General features: G+C 38.5%; 3 protein-coding genes and 1 long non-coding RNA gene across 4 annotated transcripts in view; 3 read left to right on the top strand and 1 right to left on the bottom strand.

The window, feature by feature from the left end:
• Positions 1-18,882, top strand: part of LOC134754341 (deformed epidermal autoregulatory factor 1) — a 209,317-nt gene that overhangs the window by 89,798 nt on the left and 100,637 nt on the right. The window lies entirely within an intron of this gene.
• LOC134754517 (uncharacterized) overlaps positions 1-18,882 on the bottom strand; it is a 197,784-nt gene that overhangs the window by 75,887 nt on the left and 103,015 nt on the right. The gene's annotated exons all lie outside the window — the stretch shown is intronic.
• LOC134754404 (isatin hydrolase-like) lies at positions 1,691-4,914 on the top strand. The gene is made up of 5 exons (XM_063690719.1): positions 1,691-1,922; positions 2,658-2,779; positions 3,359-3,556; positions 4,317-4,493; positions 4,765-4,914. Exons 1-5 carry the CDS (start codon positions 1,714-1,716, stop codon positions 4,869-4,871), a joined length of 813 nt encoding a protein of 270 aa, XP_063546789.1. The 5' UTR covers positions 1,691-1,713; the 3' UTR covers positions 4,872-4,914.
• On the top strand, positions 7,221-9,274 carry LOC134754041 (peroxisomal membrane protein PEX16). The gene has a single exon (XM_063690099.1). It carries the CDS (start codon positions 7,337-7,339, stop codon positions 8,318-8,320), a length of 984 nt encoding a protein of 327 aa, XP_063546169.1. The 5' UTR covers positions 7,221-7,336; the 3' UTR covers positions 8,321-9,274.

The following is an 18,882-nucleotide window of genomic DNA, read 5'->3' on the forward strand; positions in this document are numbered from 1 at the left end:
GTAGAATTAGTAAAACATCCTGTTCATGAGCGACACAGAAACTTTAGAGTACAGTAGTGTGTACTGTGCCGTATACTTTAATTTATATAAAGCCTGAACAGTAATTTATGATCACGCGCCATGTTGCGGAATTTCAGTGTAACTAATTTTTTCATTCTGTACTGAACTGTCACCCTATACATAAGAATAACAGCACCCTCTTGACAATGATCACTATTACTGGGGCCCGTTTATCAAAAGCTTGTAGCTTGTAATACAAGTGGAAGTCCCTTTTTGACAGCATTTGTTAGAGTGTCTGGAGTCTAGAATAGTATTGTAACTTATTTATAGTACTTAATTATGGTAAAATTTTCACCCTGGTTTAACTACTCTCGATGTAATCCCGGATGAAAGATTCAATTACTAAAACGTTAAAATCAGTATAGAAATAGAACTTGTTAATCCATTCACTCATTATACTGATCATAATGCCACTCTCGCGTGACTGACGTATTCTACATTTTTATGACATTCACAGGTCGTCTGCGTGGGATGATGAGGATTAACAAAAACAATCCCATGTCCAAGTCCAAACTCAGGCCTCTAATCAAACTATATCCAATCCATTCCAAATTTCATCTACATCTGTTCAGCGGATTAAGTGTTAAGATTCGAGGTAACAGATGGAGTTACTTTCGCATTTTATAATCTTGAGTAGGGATTTATCAACAAAACAGTGATTAGATAATTTAAAACACAGGTCAGTAATACAACCACTAGCCTTTTAATAGAACCATACACATATTTTAAAACAAAAATTGCCACTCCTGTAGACAAACGCTAACAACGTATATGCATATAAATAAAGATTTTATTACAATTTTAGGATTCATTAATTGTATTTAACTGCTGTTTCGTTGGCTGGTTCATATAACTACCTATTATTCCTTGTTTGTTTGCGAAAATTATTCTCCCACGCTTTCTCGCGTGTGCCACAGTGTAGAAAGATTTACATAATAACAGCCTATATATATATAAAGCCTGACCAGTGCCCTGTTTATCAAAAGCTTGTAGCTTGTAATACAAGTGGAAGTCCCTTTCTAACAAAAGTAATCAAAAAGTGACGTCCGCTTGTATTACAAGTTACAAGCTTTTGAGAAACGGGCCCCTGAACAGTATGGTAACATACTATATATGTAATATATGAAAGCTATGTTAGGTATGGCAATATCACAACCGGAATTTAGGCGATACACTAGAATTTAGAGCCTAAATTTCGACTAGGGATCGAGCAGGTATATTTTTAATCGCCCAATAAGTAATAAGTCAGCGTCAGCCGGGGTTAATAGATCTTTTCTCCAGAAACTTTCTGCTATCATGCTGTTCTTGTTGCTAAGAGCGACAGAGAGGGCAAAATGCAGATAGCGAAATAACATAAGGTGCGTTGGGTTAAGATTGAACGGGTTTTTCATGAGGGGTAAGACAAGAAATCGTCCGTATGCCGAAGCATAAGGGGCGACTTTTCATCTTACCCCGCATAAAAAACCCGTTCAAGCTTACCCCGACGCACCTTATACAGTTCTACTAACGATTATTAGTCAAACAACGATTGTATATAAACTAAGTAGTTTTTGATAAAACACTGCTTATGTTACTTATACTGTGACGTTTGCAACAAGATAATGACATCTTTTATTCTTATTAGACTCTCAATCTAAAGTAGTCGATTCAAGGATGTGGTTGAAGATTATCGTGTGTATGTGCTTGGCCAATGTGTGGGCGAATGTTGGCGCAGATAACTGCAAATTAAATGATATCATTTCCAACGGTGATCTTGTTTTCAACGATTTGTCGCACAAATTTGATGAGAAAACTGTCTATTGGCCGTATGTGAAACCATTTGCGTTTACCAAGAAAACTGCTGAAAATAGAGAAGATGGCTGGTAAAACAATATTGTATTAACTGTTGTATATTTCATAATTGTTTGCATGATACCTCTTACATAGTATTTTTTAATTGTTGTGTACTTCAATCAACTAACAATAGACTTTGTATTCATTCGCGAATGCCAATTTTCTCAGATTAAACTAGATAATTAGTGTGATACGCCTTGGAAAAACATATATATAACACCATTTTCATGTTAAATAATAATGGAAAATACTGAAACAAAAACCGGACAAGTGCGAGTCGGACTCGCCAACCGAGGGTTCCTTAGAAATTTAACTTATTTTTTAATTAATTTTTTTACAAATTTATAGTTTCAGTTTTTCTTAGTAGTGTAACACGATATTACTTGCCAAATTTCATAATTTTACGTCAACGGGAAGTACCTTATACATTTTGATTCCCTTGAGAGTGTCGAACTTATACGTTTTTCGCGGCATTCGCCCGTATCTATATTTTACGTTCTTAGAAGTTTGATTTTTCACAACTTTAAGAGACTGTAGACGTGAATATATGGTTTTAATTTCAACTCGATACCTCCACGCGTTCTCGAGATAAAGGGGTCTTGACAGACTGACAGCTAGACGGACGGATGAACGGACGGACAATAAAGCGATCCTGTAATTGTTCCATTTTATTTCCTTTTGAGGTACGGAACCCTAAAAACATAGGTGGTACAAAATAAGCCATTTATTTCTTATGTTTGTTAAATAATAATTGCATATGGCAGGTATGCATCGAATGAGTTCGAGGCCGGGGAACATGGTGGAACACACATGGATGCACCGTATCACTTCTACAAAGAAGGCAAATTCGTTGGCGAAATACCTATGGAGAAGCTCATCCTGCCTCGTAATTTTACATTCGTTTTATTATCTAGTTAGAAGCCACAGAAATGATGTATCAACTACCGCTTGTGTAATTTATAACAAGCAAAGAGGCTATAATAGGATAGAGTGGTACAGTCATGGTAAATTTTGTAACCACAGTAAATTCACTGCCATCTATCGACACACGACTAAAACTAAAAATATCAAAATATGTATTTATATATGGATAAATGATTTTTTTTATTTGCAATATTTGCATTAATTATTTTTATATGATTTTGACCCATGTTCTTTCACTGATATGCGTTAAAATTGTTAAATAACAAACGAAACGGTCAACGCCAGACGACAGTAGTCCAAAGCTAGTGGCGCCATCTGATCGAGAATCAAATTTTCTTGATTTTCGAGACACGTTTTTTCCTTAGACTGTATCCATCCATTGATAACAAGTTATTGTTTCCTAGTTAAAGATGACTTAAGTATGTACATTTTAAACTAGGGGTAATTAACATTCGTTGACTTTTAAGTACGGGAATCTGGTTAAAATTATATTAAATAATTGCATTTTAAAGTTGGTTTATAACACTCACTTTTTTTTCAGTAATAATAGTCGATATCAGCTCACGCGTCAATGACGATCCGAATTTTGTGCTCAACAAACATCATTTGGACTATTTGCTTAACGACAACAATGGGAAACCCTGCATGATCATATTCAAGTTCGGTTGGAGCAAGTTTTACGGCGATAAACAGAAATACTTGGGTATGAATGAGACAGCTGGTACGCTCAACTTTCCCGGTAAGTTTTGCACTAGTACTTTTCATCAACTTAAAGCATCAGTCGGAGCAGTCATAAACTAGTCATGGGCATCAAAGTTTGCTCCTTTGAACGGAAATTTAAATATTCAAGAGCTTAAAGGGGCATAGTCTACTTTGATACTAATAGTACAAAATTTTATATGAATAGGTCGCTTTCATATTTATCGTTGACGTATGTAACGTAACGGCAACGGCACGATCTAACAATCCGACTGTCCACGACAAATTAAAAATGAATGCATATAATGTCATATACCTGTGAGAGAACACATAGTAAATATTCTTCTCGTATGATTGGATCATTCCATTCCATATGTGGTAGAAAACGGAGCAAATTAATTAGTGTTAATCAACAGCTCGCTTCTTAAATGTAAACTAATAAAAAAATTCAATTCAGCAATAAATATAGTACATAATATCAGCTTTCTGACAACCGGTCTGGCCTAGTTGGTAGTGACCCTGCCTGTGACGCCGATGGTCCCGGATTCGAATCCTGGTAAGGGCATTTATTTGTGTAATGAGTACTGATAGTTGTTCCTGAGTCATGGGTGTTTTCTATGTATTTAAGTATTTATATATTATATATATCGTTGTCTGAGTACCCATAACACAAGCTTCCTTGGGCTTGCCGTGGGACTTAGTCAATCTGTGTAAGAATGTCATATAATATTTATTTATTTAGGTATTTATTATTCTCATTAAAATATTAAATAATAACTAATATCACATACCTATTTCAGGTCTCAGCCAAGAGGTAGCCGAATGGATAACGACATCGTACAAGAACGTAGTCGGTATAGGCGTAGACACGCCCTCCTTGGACCCGGGCAGCAGCACCACCTTCCCTGTTCACAGGACCACTATGGCTGCTGGCTTGTACGGCATGGAGAACGTTAAGCTCGACACCCCAGTTCCAGGTAGGTTGATAAAACCATAGGCGACTGTTAAAGCACTGGCTATAGACGGAAAAATCAAAGTAGGTATATCGAATTACGCCTTCATTGGAGTAATATAGGTATCTCTATTTGGAAAAGTATTCGAGGGTGGCAGATACTTTTTGGTGCTTTGTTTAATTCGCTCCTATTGATGCAGACTGTACACTAAAGAAAGGGTTTCTAATTGCAACTGAAACAAAACAAAAAAATTAAATAAATTTCAAACAAAAGCTTTTGCTGTGTATTGTTTCAGAGTATGGTTGCACTGGCGTCGCAATGCCTATGAAGATAGCAAAGGGCACTGGAGGACCACTCCGGCTAGCTGCCATATGTCCAAAGACAATACCGACAACGTTTTAAGAACAAGATTGTGTCCTAGTTGGGAAATGAAAATGTACCCTTATATTTTATTATTTATTAATAGATTTGTTTTGTAATCTTCGCAATGTATAAGACAAAGTCACTATGAAATGCTTTGAATAATGTTAATTGTTTGCCTATTCATTATCCATTCATTATACAGTCGGCAAAAAAATAAGTGCAGTTGCCAGGGAACTTTTGGGATTATACTGATAGCAGGGGAGGCGACGATGCTAAATGTGTAGTAACTCGAGCGTCGTAGTGACCTATTGGAATCGAAAGTTTTGATAATAGGAGGATTTTATTTAAATATAATATTTTATTTTTTAGCGAGCAGGAAAGCGACTACAGATTTTTTTAAATGTAACAAAAAACCACCATGTGGAGTTACTCGAGCGCGTCAGACATTGGTAGTGTCAGTCGCACAACATGTATCTGATAACAAGGGTATGTTAATCTGCTGGTTTACATAGATACGGAAGGGTAGAAAATTTGGGAAAAAAAAATTACTCGAGCGCGTCAGATATTAAAAGGGGTTGTTAAATGGACCCTACAAAAGTGTATATTTCAATAATCTGACGATTTCAGCGATCCAGCGATCCTTCTGCTTGCTCATATCGGCAGCTTTTTCCAATTTACTTATTCTTTGCATTATTCCTTTCAAAATAAAATAAAAATCGAACGCGCTCGAGTAAGTCAAGGTCGCGATTTTTATTTGCAACTTTGTGACCTTGCCACTCGCTTACGGATCGCTAAAATCGTCAGATTATTGAAATGGGCCCTATTTAACAAGTAATTCTTCTCTTCTTCGTCTTCAGCGAGTATGCGCCCACTGTTGGGCATACGCCTCTCTAAATCTCCTCCAAGCAGCCCAAGTAATTAATCCACCATATCTTAATCTGACGCGCTCGAGTATTTCAAGGTGGCGATTTTTTTTTACTATTCTGACGGGCTGTCCTTGACTTCCTGCTCGGTGTCAAGGACGCATACTTGGTGGAGGTACTCAACAGGATGCAAGGTATCCCCCATATCTTAATCTGATGCACGGCCCTCCCTCCATGAGCAACTTTTACTATGGAACCAACTACGAAATCGCAAAAAGAATTTAGCCTCCCATAGAAAATGGACCAGCCAAAATGTTTGAAACGGCCAAATTTTTTTTTTCGCGATTTCGGGGTTGGTCCCATAGTAAAAGTTGCTCAGTATAATCCTAAACACGTCTTTTTTAACCACCGTTGATATTATTTTCATAGTACGACTTTACGACATGATATATTATTAAATAATACCCACAATATTTTATGTTTTTTATTACAATTTAAGTACTAAGTAAGTATGTAATTTAGTATAATTTTTAGAGTATGAAAGATTGACTGTTATAACCAAATTGATTGTTAATTAAAACTATGAAAGTTAAAATTAATAAATTTAAGTACCAATCCATTAAAAGAACTAGAGTCTAGAAGCAAAGAAGCGAATTGAGATAATATCCATTAGTATCTATAATAACAATTTACATTATTACGCCAAACAAGGGTTTATTGAACTTTCATTATACTAATGTATAAGTGATTAGTGTGAGGTCTAGTCATAATACGCGCAAATCTCTATCTACTTAGGCCTCACAAGCACGAGCGATTTTACAACGCGCATTAAAAAAGCGCTCGTGCGTATGAGGCCTTAGAGTTTGTGCGGAAAGAGAATACATTCCACGTCTCTTCTCTTTCTGAACAGACTCTATAATGTGCGGCATGGAGACTGTATAAAGGAGCCAAATCTCTATGTATGAAAAGTGTCCATCAAAAAACAGTAATTAGGCGGCGCCACCATACACCGAAATACTACCAAAAACAACCTACGTAATTTGGTCGGGTTATTTGTTGCCTTATATGGTTCATGTTATACTCATGTCCCAGAGCCTAACTAGGGCCACCAGAGAGATTAGGAACTATTATTTAAAGCTTAACGCGGTCACTTTTACAACAATTCTGCCATAAGAGATTGCGATCCTTTCTATACCATCCATAATGTGCGGCTTTACAGTCTGTCAAGCCATTGCCGTCATTTAAATAAAAAAAATTAGGCGCGAGCGAAGGGCTCGTTCCACAGAAAATTTGAATTTTTTTTGATAGACTATATTCTTCAACAAAACTTATTTTTTTAATGCTTTTGGCAATGATTTTATTCTTTGATTCGTATCAAAACAAAATTATTCTGTGGCAAAAACTGCTACATGAATGCCGCGCTTTATGACCATAGACTACAGTTTGTTTGATTTGACAGCTACGTCACGTCAACACTGTCAACAGGGCAAGGGGCAAATGACACCCGTATTGGCCGTATTGCCGATTCACATTCTCATTTACATATAAGTGAATTTAAAATAATAATTTTTCTAACCTTACATGATACAAATGTAAGGAACGTAGCCGATATTAGAAAGGCTCATATGCACCGAAGAAACCATGGAGAAATTATCACCGAAAGAGTTTTTCGCGGCGTATAAGAGGTGGGTGATAAGTAATCCTAATTTGGTTACCGACGTCGAGACAGTGGCTACATGGTCCTCATACTTCGTCGCCGGGAAGATAAATAAGTCACCTATAGTCTCCGAACTCGTGTATTCTCTGTCTAAGCTGCTTTCTTTGTTCAACGACAAATTAATACGAGAGGCGTACGGCTCGGAAGCGCAGTTCTACAGTCTTAGGGAGCAGATTAAGCTATGGCTGACCATTATACATTACTCTGAGGTTTTTGTGGAGCTCGTGATCAAGAACAGATGGGGGAGCAAGGGGAAATGGACGATCGCTACGCTACTTCAGCTTTTCAAGTGTTCTTCCGCTATGATACTTCTCTTAAGGTTCAAGGAGCTTCCTATTCAGCACCCGCCTGTGGCTGCGCTTCAAAGGAAGAAGTTTACAGAAGATAAAACAAGTGAAGAAGGTGAGGGCTCATTTTTCACTTTAAAACGTTCGGGAAGGGTGATAAGACGCGTTGACGGCGCTCCGCCGGTCGCCTTCAGAGATTGGCAGCCAGTGAAACTAAAAGACGATAACAGCCTTCCAGTTAACGTTAAGGACTTGGTGTATGCTGAATCTCTGCATATACTCAAGCCGCTGATTCATTTAGCGGCTATGAGAGTGTTTGGAACTAAAGCTTGGCGGCAGTGGCTCGTATCGCTAGGCATTGACTTAGCTAGCTTGAAGCTGTATAACCGTCACATGAAAGACTTAACGACTGAGCAGAGGCTGGAGATTAGCCGCAGGAAACTCGGTCTTGTACTATATTTATTACGTAGCCCGATGTACAATGGGTATTCAAAGAACGTAATAGAAAGTGTTTTGACGTCGGCGTCAAACAAGATTCCCTTGATGGCGTTTATCTGCGGTCCAGTCATACAGTATCTTAGCCACTGGCAAGATATATATTTCTACATGTGGGCTTCATAAATATCACTTTTTACACATAGTTTGGGTACGGTAACAGCTGTCACCTCAATACATTGCTGAATTTGGTTTTCAAAGTTAATTGTATGAAGATTATAGCTGTCGCCATACCCAAGCTATGGGATATTTAGAGGAGTAAAAACATACTACCAAAGCGTAGTAGTAATTGGGTGACATGGTTGTCTACCTGCCTATTTATGTGTCATTCTCAGGTAAAAGATTCCACTGTTGGCTATGAATGAGGGCCGGTAGAGATGGACTGCAACCCAACTGTAACTTGTATGGGAACTGCCCAGGTAGCAGTGACGTCATCATGACGTAATTATGGCTTGATAATGACGTTCGCTGACGTCATTATGACGTATAAATGCTGTTAGGGTACACACCGACGTTGCAGTTGGCGTGGAGTTCCCATACAAATTGTAGCCGGTTAGCAGTCTCTGTATCAGCCCTTTGACAAGGAGAAACAATTAGACACTATCATTATTAATTATCAACACAACAGTGCCTTTTGCATGACGCAATCGCAATGTTTTAATGAAACTAAGTGCTAAATTAAAATAAGGTATAGAGTCAAAACATTGTTTAAGCTTTAAGTTAAATTCTTATTAGTATAACAATGATGACAAAGTAACAAACATTGTGACGTCAAAATTTACTGTTAGTTTCTGTTGTGCTAATGACTAGTGGGAAAAATAAACTTTTTATGTAGGCAAGGGCAATAGGTATTTGTTTTACAATGGGGAAAAGTTTGTTTTAATAATATAGCTTCCGTGAGGCACTGACATATTAATTATACAGGATGTCCTTAGCCATTGGACAAAACCGAAATGTACATATGCATTAGGGTATTTAGAATCAGTATACAAAGTATCATAACAACCGGTGTAGCGGTTACGAAGAAATTAACAAATTACCATTTTTTACTTTGGAGCAGCCTGTATGTGTTAGTAGCTCCTGAGGTAATAAATAGTATGAAACCTTCTTCGACCTTATTGATTATCTTTTTTATGACATTAATAAGATTCTGACTTTTAAAAAATGTCATCATTGCCGCACCTTTTCGAACAAGTTGTCTAAAACACTGCCAATGATTAATACAGTATGTTTCTTTTTGTTGTCGATCATTGGAATTAATTTTTGTTTGAAAATATTTTTTTTTTATCTTTTGTTCCAATTAAAAAAATATTAACGTTAGAGCATTTCTGAGAAGTATCCCTACGTGGGATTTCAGGGTTTGTGCAATGGCTAAGGTCACCATGTATTAAACCGGGTCGGGTATGTCGAGCAATCATCGGCTTTATAAACGTTTAATCCATACTATCCATACTAATATTATAAATGCGAAAGTCTGTCTGTCTGTCTGTCTGTCTGGTAAATTTGGCATAGAGATAGGTTGAGTCCCTGAGAAGGACATAGGGTAGTTTTTATCCCGAAAATCATCCCTTAAGAAAGTAAAAAGCGGGGTGGAATTGAGATAATTAATGAAGTGTCTGCTAATTTGTGTGCAAAATATGCTCAAATTGAATAATTGCTATGAAAATTTTTCCAGGCGCTATGCTTGCTTTAGCTGCTGTTAGTAAGTCCGCGCAGACGAAGTCGCGGGCAAAAGCTAGTATATTTAATATGGGCATTTTTATATTAACTCCTCAGGCTAATATTGATACCCGAGCAAGCGAAAGATTCCAAAAACTGTGGTTAAGAGGCATGAAGGTTAAACAAACTGCTCAAGTGAAACACAAAAAGTGCTTGAGAAAGGAGACCTAGGCTCTCCGAAACATGTCGCGCGAGTGACTAAAAACAAAAAATTACACTAACGTGAGTAAAATTATAACTGCAAAACATTACAATTCAAATTATTAAATACAAGTTTTTGCCCGCGACTTCGTCTGCTTGGAGTTAGTAATTTGGGTAGCTTATTTTTTATCCAATCTGCTTTTTATCGATTTCCCATACAAACTTCCACACGCTTCCACCCCCCTTTTCACCCCCTTAAAGGACGATTTCTGGGATAAAAACTACCCTATGTCCTTCCCCGGGACTCAACCTATCTCTATACCATATTTCAACTAAATCGGTTTAGCGGTTTAAGCGTGAAGCGGTAACAGACAGACAGACACACTTTCGCATTTATAATATTACCTATAGTATGGATTTATCATTCAAAGTCGTTTCTATTCGTTAACATGGTGGAAACAACTTAAAATTTGCATTAGATTACTTTGATACTCTTGATGATAAAATACAATTTTCTCATCACTTTTTTGAAGTATAAAGAAAGCCTTTACGAGCTGGTCTGGTGATAAATCTACATTATGTCCTCTTCTTGACTATATGGGGCATTTTCTATGAAAAGGGACCTTATTGTCGATGGCGCTTACGCCGCACAGCGTCGCACGGCATTGTATTTATATCGGAGCATCGTTTATAATGGCGTAAGCGCCATCGACAATAAGGTCCCTTTTTATAGAAAATACCATAGATTTTGCTATTAGCAACCTTTGTGATTTTATAAAAATTCTAGAGAGAAGCATACAGTTCAACATAAAGATATTTTAATTGTTAAGTAGTGTTGACAAAGAAAATACTTTAGTCCCTAATAGGTAGGAGAGACTGGGGAAAGTTGGTCCCCTAAATTATAAAGTTATGTTAAATCTAAAATATCAATTTTATAATTCTACTACGTTGTCATAATCAGAACATGCTAGCGATTTATTTAAATTGCTGTTAGTTTACTCTCACATTTTGAATACCATTGTATGGGTTATTAACATTATTTTTTTATAATGGTTTTGGTTATCGTTAAAATGGTGACTGGTATCGTTAGAATGGTGAAAATGGTATCATTTTAAGGTGTAAGTGTGTAAAATGTTCTACGTATGTAATAAATAATCCCATCAAAAACATTACATGTAAAAAGATGAAAGTCTCGCAACGCAATTCTTCTACTACAAAAAAGTTTTGAGATGTAATGTGATACCAAGTCAGTTATTGTAGTCAATGGGGGGATGTTAAAACCGCATCAATATTAGATATCTTTAATTTTTAATACATATAATGACTTGGCCATCGCACGGCTGCATAATGACATAAGGATCATTTTTTTTTAATGAAATAGGAGGCAAACGAGCAGACGGATCACCTGATGGTAAGCGATTACCGCCGCCTATGGACACCCGCAACACCAGAGGGGTTGTAAGTGCGTTGCCGGCCTTTAAGATGGGAATACGCTCTTTTCTTGAAGCTTTGAAGGTCATATCGGTCCGGAAATACCGCAGGCGACAGTTCATTCCACAGTTTAGCTGTGCGAGGCAGGAAGTTTCTAGAGAAACGCACAGTTGAGGACTGCCAACCATCTAAGTGGTGAGGATGGTAATGTTGTCGCGTAGGGCGATGGCGAAAAGAAGCTGCAGGGATTAATCCGAACAATTCCTCGGATAATAATTAATACAACAAATAATTCTAATTGAACATAACGCTAGCGCTAATCACATGCAGCTTGACCATTACACATTTTTAGGAGTACGGTACGGTACGAGTAAAGCATTATGTGCGATTGCCAAATCATTATATGTATTTAATTAGATTGCGCAATATTCTACGCAATCTTATCTTTCAGATTGCGTAGTTAATTGTCCAATAGAACTGTCATTTTACTATTCGTGTAATTCCGAAAATTACCGGACAAATAATGTAAACAAACATGACAGATTTTGTTAGCATTTGACATATAACCTAACATATTTACAAAAGTTGTTTTCATTGAAATATTATTAATTAACATATATTTGAATTAATCGTTGTTATAAATAAAAGATTTAAGTATATAAACTGTAGATAAAATTATGGTTGTCCTTAAAAAGTGCGCGAGTGCGTGATAGGTATTAAAGGTTAATTGATTTGTTTACATTATTTTCCATTTTTATTGAACTCCACTTTAAATCATAAATAAATGTTTATTGCAAACCATGGTACATATGTTGTTACAGGTGATAAAGTTTCACATGGACCCTGACAGGGTATAGCACATATATTCTTAAAAATAGTCTTCTTTATTCGGAATAACTCTAATATACCTTATCTAGAATGTAAAAACAGAGCATTTAAAATTTGTTAAACCATTGGGGTAATAGGGAGCGTGCATAAACTGTAGGGGGCAGCACAGGAGACGTCAGATTTTTGGCGCGAGGCGTAAATGTGTAGTTTATGCTTCCAAAGTAGCCCACAAGATGGCAGCACTTGCTTTGGCGTGAAGTGTCAATGTACATGTGATGTACATTTTTATGGTTCCGATTCAGGCCACAAGATGGCAGACCCTCCAACGCGCACGGTCCCTATTGGGGAGAAAGGCATTCAGAACGTATTGGACCTTGCTTATTTAAACTAAAGGGGCCCACTGACTATCAGTCCGCCGGACGATATCGGCCTGTCAGTGAGAACAAAAATTTGACAGTTCCGAACAACTGACAGGCCGATATCGTCCGGCGGACTGATAGTCAGTGGGCTCCTTTAGAACGCCAAAACACTTAAAGATGTCAAGTCATAGCGCCCATAACGCCAAAAACGTATGTACTAAAGGGGCCCACTGACTATCAGTCCGCCGGACGATATCGACCTGTCGGTTGTTCGGAACTGTCAAATTTTTGTTCTAACTGACAGGCCGATATCGTCCGGCGGACTGATAGTCAGTGGGCCGCTTAAAGCCCGATTTATACATTTAGTGTTTAGTGCGAGTTCATATCATACATTTGCTACTTGTGTTTAGTGGCAAATGAGACTAAAGTCCAGCTATCACTTAACGAGTACTAACAGCAACTAACGGACGTTATGCTGTACGAGTATACTTTTAAAATTGGCAAAATCATCATAGTTGGAAGCTATTTTTTTTAAACGAAGACTATTATACTAAGATTAATAAGTATATAAGCTTTTGAAGAAAGCGCCGCGGCGCGCCGTCTGTTGACTGTTCAGTTCCTAACTCTATGACTAGATGTCGCCAGTGGTCTTCGATGCAGTAAATTCAGAATTGAGTAAGAAATTAATAATACGTAATTTGGGACTTTCGGACTGTTATTTGAGATTATCATGTTATTGTATAAATATATAGTATTTTAAGACCATAAAAATAAATGTCATAGAAATTCAAATAGTAGAACTACTCTTTCTCATTTTTCATATCGTTGGCGCTATAGGCAACGCAACGCCTTTATGGGTTCTAGGCGTTGAAAGTGTTGAGCAATGCCAAATATTCATCGGCTGTATACGATGTGTTTGTCTAAGAAAAAAAACTGGAACCTAGTTTGACGGCTTAACGGCGCCATATTTTGTGGTAACGCGACAACCAGAACTTTTAACAACAAGTTAGGTACGGTACTGCTAATGTATGAAGCTGAACAGCGCCATCTATACATTTTGCTGTCAAATTTGCAGCAAAAATATGTCGTAGACTATATATCTAATATAATCACACAATCTGTGGTAAGACACATTGCATTTCAACATATTATTACATATGTATTAAAGGTGTCACATTATATTATATACTCTTGTTTTCAGTAATTATTGGTGATGTTTGTATACATAGTTCATTTTATACGTATTAATTTAAAATCACATTTAAAGTAAAATAAGTTTTTGGTTCAGTTTGGGAAAGACTGTAATAAAAATGTTTTTATTAGATATTTTCTGGATTAGGTATGCTTTTTAAGTATATTGTTTTCATGTCAGACCAATATTTTTTTGTGTACCAAGTACCTATTTATTGTAAGTACCTAATTTAAATTTGTAAACAATTTAACTGTATTGTAAGTCGTCAGAAAAATCAAATAAAAATTTGACATTCCAGTGGTTTCTCATTGCACTATTTGCCCCAGGCTACACCCTATTCCTATTCTTTATTTCATTAATTTTCAATGTTTTTATAATTGTAATGTACTTGTAGATATTTCTTTTTTAGGGTTCCGTACCCAAAGGGTAAAAACGGGACCCTATTACTTACTAAGACTCCGCTGACCGTCTGTCTGTCTGCCACCAGGCTGTATCTCATGAATCGTGATAGCTAGACAGTTGAAATTTTCACAGATAATGCCTTTCTGTTGCCGCTATAACAACAAATACTAAAAAGTACGGAACCTTCGTACGCGAGTCCGACTCGCACTTGGCCGGTTTTTTTTATCTATTAGGCCCAAGGGTTCATTATCAACACTCTTGATTCTATTGTATTTCAAAAACCACTTTTTGCTAAAGCAACTGCCATCAGACATTCCAACTCAGAGGGCAGGGCCTTATTGGGATTAGTTCGGGTTACTCACGAATCACAAAGTTTTCCTTCACCGAAAAGCGACTGGTAATTATCCAATAATATTTCGTTCAAAAACTTATTGGTACGAGCCTAATGTACCTACGAGAAATTGAATATTAAATATAAATGTGACGTTTTCAATCAAAAGGTACATAAGGACGATTGCTTTTATCTTTATACGAAAAACCTGTCAGAGCGTCCTTATGGCAAGCGGCAATGTGGTACCTTTTGCTTGAAAACGACACAAATGTTTATGTTAAACATTATAGTAGGTACTTACAAATGGCTATAATATACTTAGGCAAGGTCAATGCGGTGAAGACCGGTAATACTTTATTTAACCTTTTGGACGCCAATGACCGATATATACGCACCGTAGGTTTAACGCCAAAGATAGGTCACAGAGCAACATAGACCTACGTGCATATGCATAAAGTTCAATTTCAGTTTTGACACTTCTGTGACGTGGCGTCTGGACAGCTTTTGTGTTTGACACGGCGTCGAAAAGGTTAAAATAAAGTTTGACTGATTAGATTAGATTTGATATATTTATTCCTTAAAGAAAAAGGCACAGTATTTTACAAAAAGGCATAAAACAAAGGCTTTCACTAAAAGATCGTCAACTTAAGGTTAGAAATGAAATCAAATTATAGAATATAAAATAAATAAATAAAACAAATGTCACAAAAAAAGAGATGTCAATGTATACATAGCTAGGGCCAACCTAGGTATTGTCGAATGTCAAGAACAAGAAATAAAAACAGCAAAAAATAACACTAGACCCTACTAATAGTGTTGTGTTCCTGCCGGTGAGTAAGGTTGCCAGAGCTCGAGGGAGAGAAGTGTATGGGTCGGCAACGCGCATGTAACTCCTCTGTAGTTGCAGGCGTACATAGGCTACGGAGACTGCTTAACATCAGGCGGGCCGTATGCTTGTTTGCCACCGACGTAGTATAAAAAAAAAACAAAAATACAAAAACAAAAAATACTGGATGAACCTAGGGTATTATATAAGTCTAGGATAAACGACATGACCCTAAAGGGTAATAAATATTACACTTTACGATGTTACGGTTATTAAATGACACGTCCAGCACACGTCATATACAAATGTGCCATTTTCAACCAAAAGGGTACTTATTGTCGCTTGTCAGTAAGGCGCTATTTCCGCTAGGCTATATAGCTATAATTAGAAATCAACCTTATCAACAAGCGACAATGTGGTTCCTTTTGGTTGAAAACGTCACAAATATTCCGACTGCTTCTATTTTATCGTTTTTTATTCGGATCGGAACCACGTTGCACTCGGTGTTCAAGTTCGAAACACGAATAATGTTCATAATTTAAAACTAATACGGGACTTAATCGCGTACAAACTTACGTTTATTTATGGCCTGACGTTTCGAACGTGACGTTACGTTCGTGGTCACAGGCAGACTGGCGAGGAGTTGTATCAACATCTTGCCGCGCGGGTTTTGCGAACTACCCGCACTTGATCTTGAATAAAGTTGATTGTTGAGTAGTGTTCATCCTAGCGATATCTATTGGAGGGCAATCGATTTAGGATGAAAAACTAATTACTAACATTTTTTTTTTTTTTTTCAAGTTGGTCCGAGCGCGCTGAGATTTGGCATGCGGCGAGCCTCGGGGCCCAAGATTAGTATGTCCAAAAATTTTTTTGGAAAAATCCAAAATGGCGGCGGACAGAGGCAAAGGCAAATTTTCGAGTAGGTTAAGCGAGCCCGAAGGGCGAGCTTCAGGCCGGGAGGCCGAAGGCCGACCCCGCGACGGGCCGTCAGGCCCGGAGCTTCACCCCGAATGGCCAGGCGTGCATAAACCCCAGTAATTTTGGGCGAGGCCGAAGGCCGAGCTGCGTTAAGGTCGAACAAAGCAAAATCCTATACAAAAAGTGTGTTAAGCGAGCCCGAAGGGCGAGCTTCGGGCCGGGAGGCCGAAGGCCGACCCCGGCGGAGGGCCGAAGGCCCGGAGCCTTCACCCCGACCCCCAAGCGTGCCAACCCCAAGTAATTTAAAGCGAGGCCGAAGGCCGAGCTGCGTGAATGCAGTGCTTCCAAGAGTTCTACCAAGTCAACTGTGTTGATAAGCGAAGCCGGCGGGCCGAAGGCCCGACGGCGAAGCGTCGAGGCTAGCGAAGGCCGAAGGCCGAGCTACGCGTAGGGCCGAAGGCCCGAAGCGTCACACGAGAGGGGGAAGTTGGAGATTAAATACGACCCAATAGTGAAAATGTCTTAGACAAGCGAAACGGCGGGCCGAAGGCCGAAGGCCGTAGGCCCGACGTGAGCTTGTCAAGACATTTTTACTATTGGGTCGTGTTTAAGCTCCAACTTCCCGCTTACCGCCCAAAGCAGAACCAACCCTCGTCAACTGTCTTGATAAGCGAAGCCGGCGGGCCGAAGGCCCGACGGCGAAGCGTCGAGGCTAGCGAAGGCCGAAGGCCGAGCTCCGCGTAGGGCCGAAGGCCCGAAGCGTCACACGAGAGGGGGAAGTTGGAGCTTAAACACGACCCAATAGTGAAAATGTCTTAGACGAGCGAAACGGCGGGCCGAAGGCCGTAGGCCCGACGTGAGCTTGTCAAGACATTTTTACTATTGGGTCGTGTTTAAGCTCCAACTTCCCCCTTACCGCCCAAAGCAAAACCAATCCTCCAAGTGTTTTAATAAGCGAAGCGGCGGGCCGAAGGCCCGACGCTGAGCTTCGAAACCCAGCGAAGGCCGAAGGCCGAGCTCCGCGTAGGGCCGAAGGCCCGAAGCGTCCCTTACGATTTCCCAAGCACGCGAGGCCGAAGGCCGAGCTGCGGTTATGAAGTGCTCGCATGCGGATCTTTTCTTTCTACCAAAAGTACAACTTTATTACTTTTTACATTGGAAAACAAAACTACTGCACTAACAACAGCAACAACAACAACAACACAACAACAACACAACAACAACACCAACAACAACACCTCAACAACTACAGCACCAACAACAACAACTACAGCACCAAAACAACAGCACCAAAAACAACAAGACCAACAACAAGACCAACAACAACAACAACAACAACAACAACAACAACAACAACAACAACAGCACAAACAACAACAACACGATGACCGCGGGGCCCTCGGGCCCCGCGCACCGCGCAAAAAACTAGTAAGTATATATATAGGTACATACATATATGCATTAATGCAAAATATTGCTTTTACCACATTAGCTCAGACAGGCTCCCTTTATTCTTCAAAAACAGATAGCAAAGTTGCATTTTATCTATTATTATTATTTTATTTTTTATCATTTAGTGGCAAAATAATATGATGCAAATTTTGGGTTATTTCATGTTGGCAGGTACAGTCGAAGGCAAAATATCGATCCAGACAAATGGCTCAAAAATATGTGAACACGACTTTATTGTCTAAGGCGTACACATATTTTTGAAACTGGGAATGTATATATATTTATGCCAGTGATGATTTTGAATGGTATATATTCAATAGTACACATTTCCTTTGTAAGTAAAAATACGTTTAAAGATTGAGAACAATTTATTTGAGTTAACTCTTTATACTGTGGTGGCAAAAAAAATGTGCATTCTCGTTGCCAGGGAGGTTTTGGGATTATACTGAGCAACGTTTACTATGGGACCAACCACGAAATCGCGAAAAAAAATTACCTTCCCATAGAAAATGGACCCGCCAAAATGTATGAAACAGCCAAATTTTTTTTTTGCGATTTCTTGGTTGGTCCCATAGTAAAAGTTACTCAGTATAATCCCAAAACCTCACTGGCAATGGGAATGCACTTATTTTTAAGCTACCGTGTATATACACATTTGTACACACCACTATTAAGGGAATATTACGCGAAACTCTGCGTAGGGGGCGCCAGGACGCCACTACCACAATCTGAAACTATCGTGAAACAAGAAAATTTCTTTATCTAACATCTCTGTCACTCTGGCATATTCGAGCGATAAAGAGGCAGATAGCGAAATTTCAGATTCGCGTTTCCCGGTAGGTAATCTGTAAACAAACCGCCTTGATATTTTATTATCTCTGAAAACTTGTCAAAAACCTGTTAAAGGTACAGTATGTAGAAGTTACTCTATGGTTTACTAAAAAGGCTAGTCCTGCACTCTGGTGGCAGAACATTGCAGTAATATCCCCTATTTTATCTATTTTGATACCAAAGTCTATGAATACTCAACGCCCTTATACCTTTTCCATGCAACGCTTAGGTCTCTACGCATTTTCACGATCTACA

This window comes from Cydia strobilella, chromosome Z, assembly GCF_947568885.1.
Source record: "Cydia strobilella chromosome Z, ilCydStro3.1, whole genome shotgun sequence".
Lineage (NCBI taxonomy): Eukaryota > Metazoa > Arthropoda > Insecta > Lepidoptera > Tortricidae > Cydia > Cydia strobilella.

Bases quoted from the DNA above. Each gene is read 5' to 3' on its own strand.
- LOC134754404 (XM_063690719.1), top strand. From the start codon at position 1,714: ATGTGGTTGAAGATTATCGTGTGTATGTGCTTGGCCAATGTGTGGGCG. The intron at 2,780-3,358 runs GTAATTTTACAT...CTTTTTTTTCAG, and splicing joins GGAGAAGCTCATCCTGCCTC to TAATAATAGTCGATATCAGC. The intron at 4,494-4,764 runs GTAGGTTGATAA...GTATTGTTTCAG, and splicing joins GCTCGACACCCCAGTTCCAG to AGTATGGTTGCACTGGCGTC.
- LOC134754041 (XM_063690099.1), top strand. From the start codon at position 7,337: ATGGAGAAATTATCACCGAAAGAGTTTTTCGCGGCGTATAAGAGGTGG.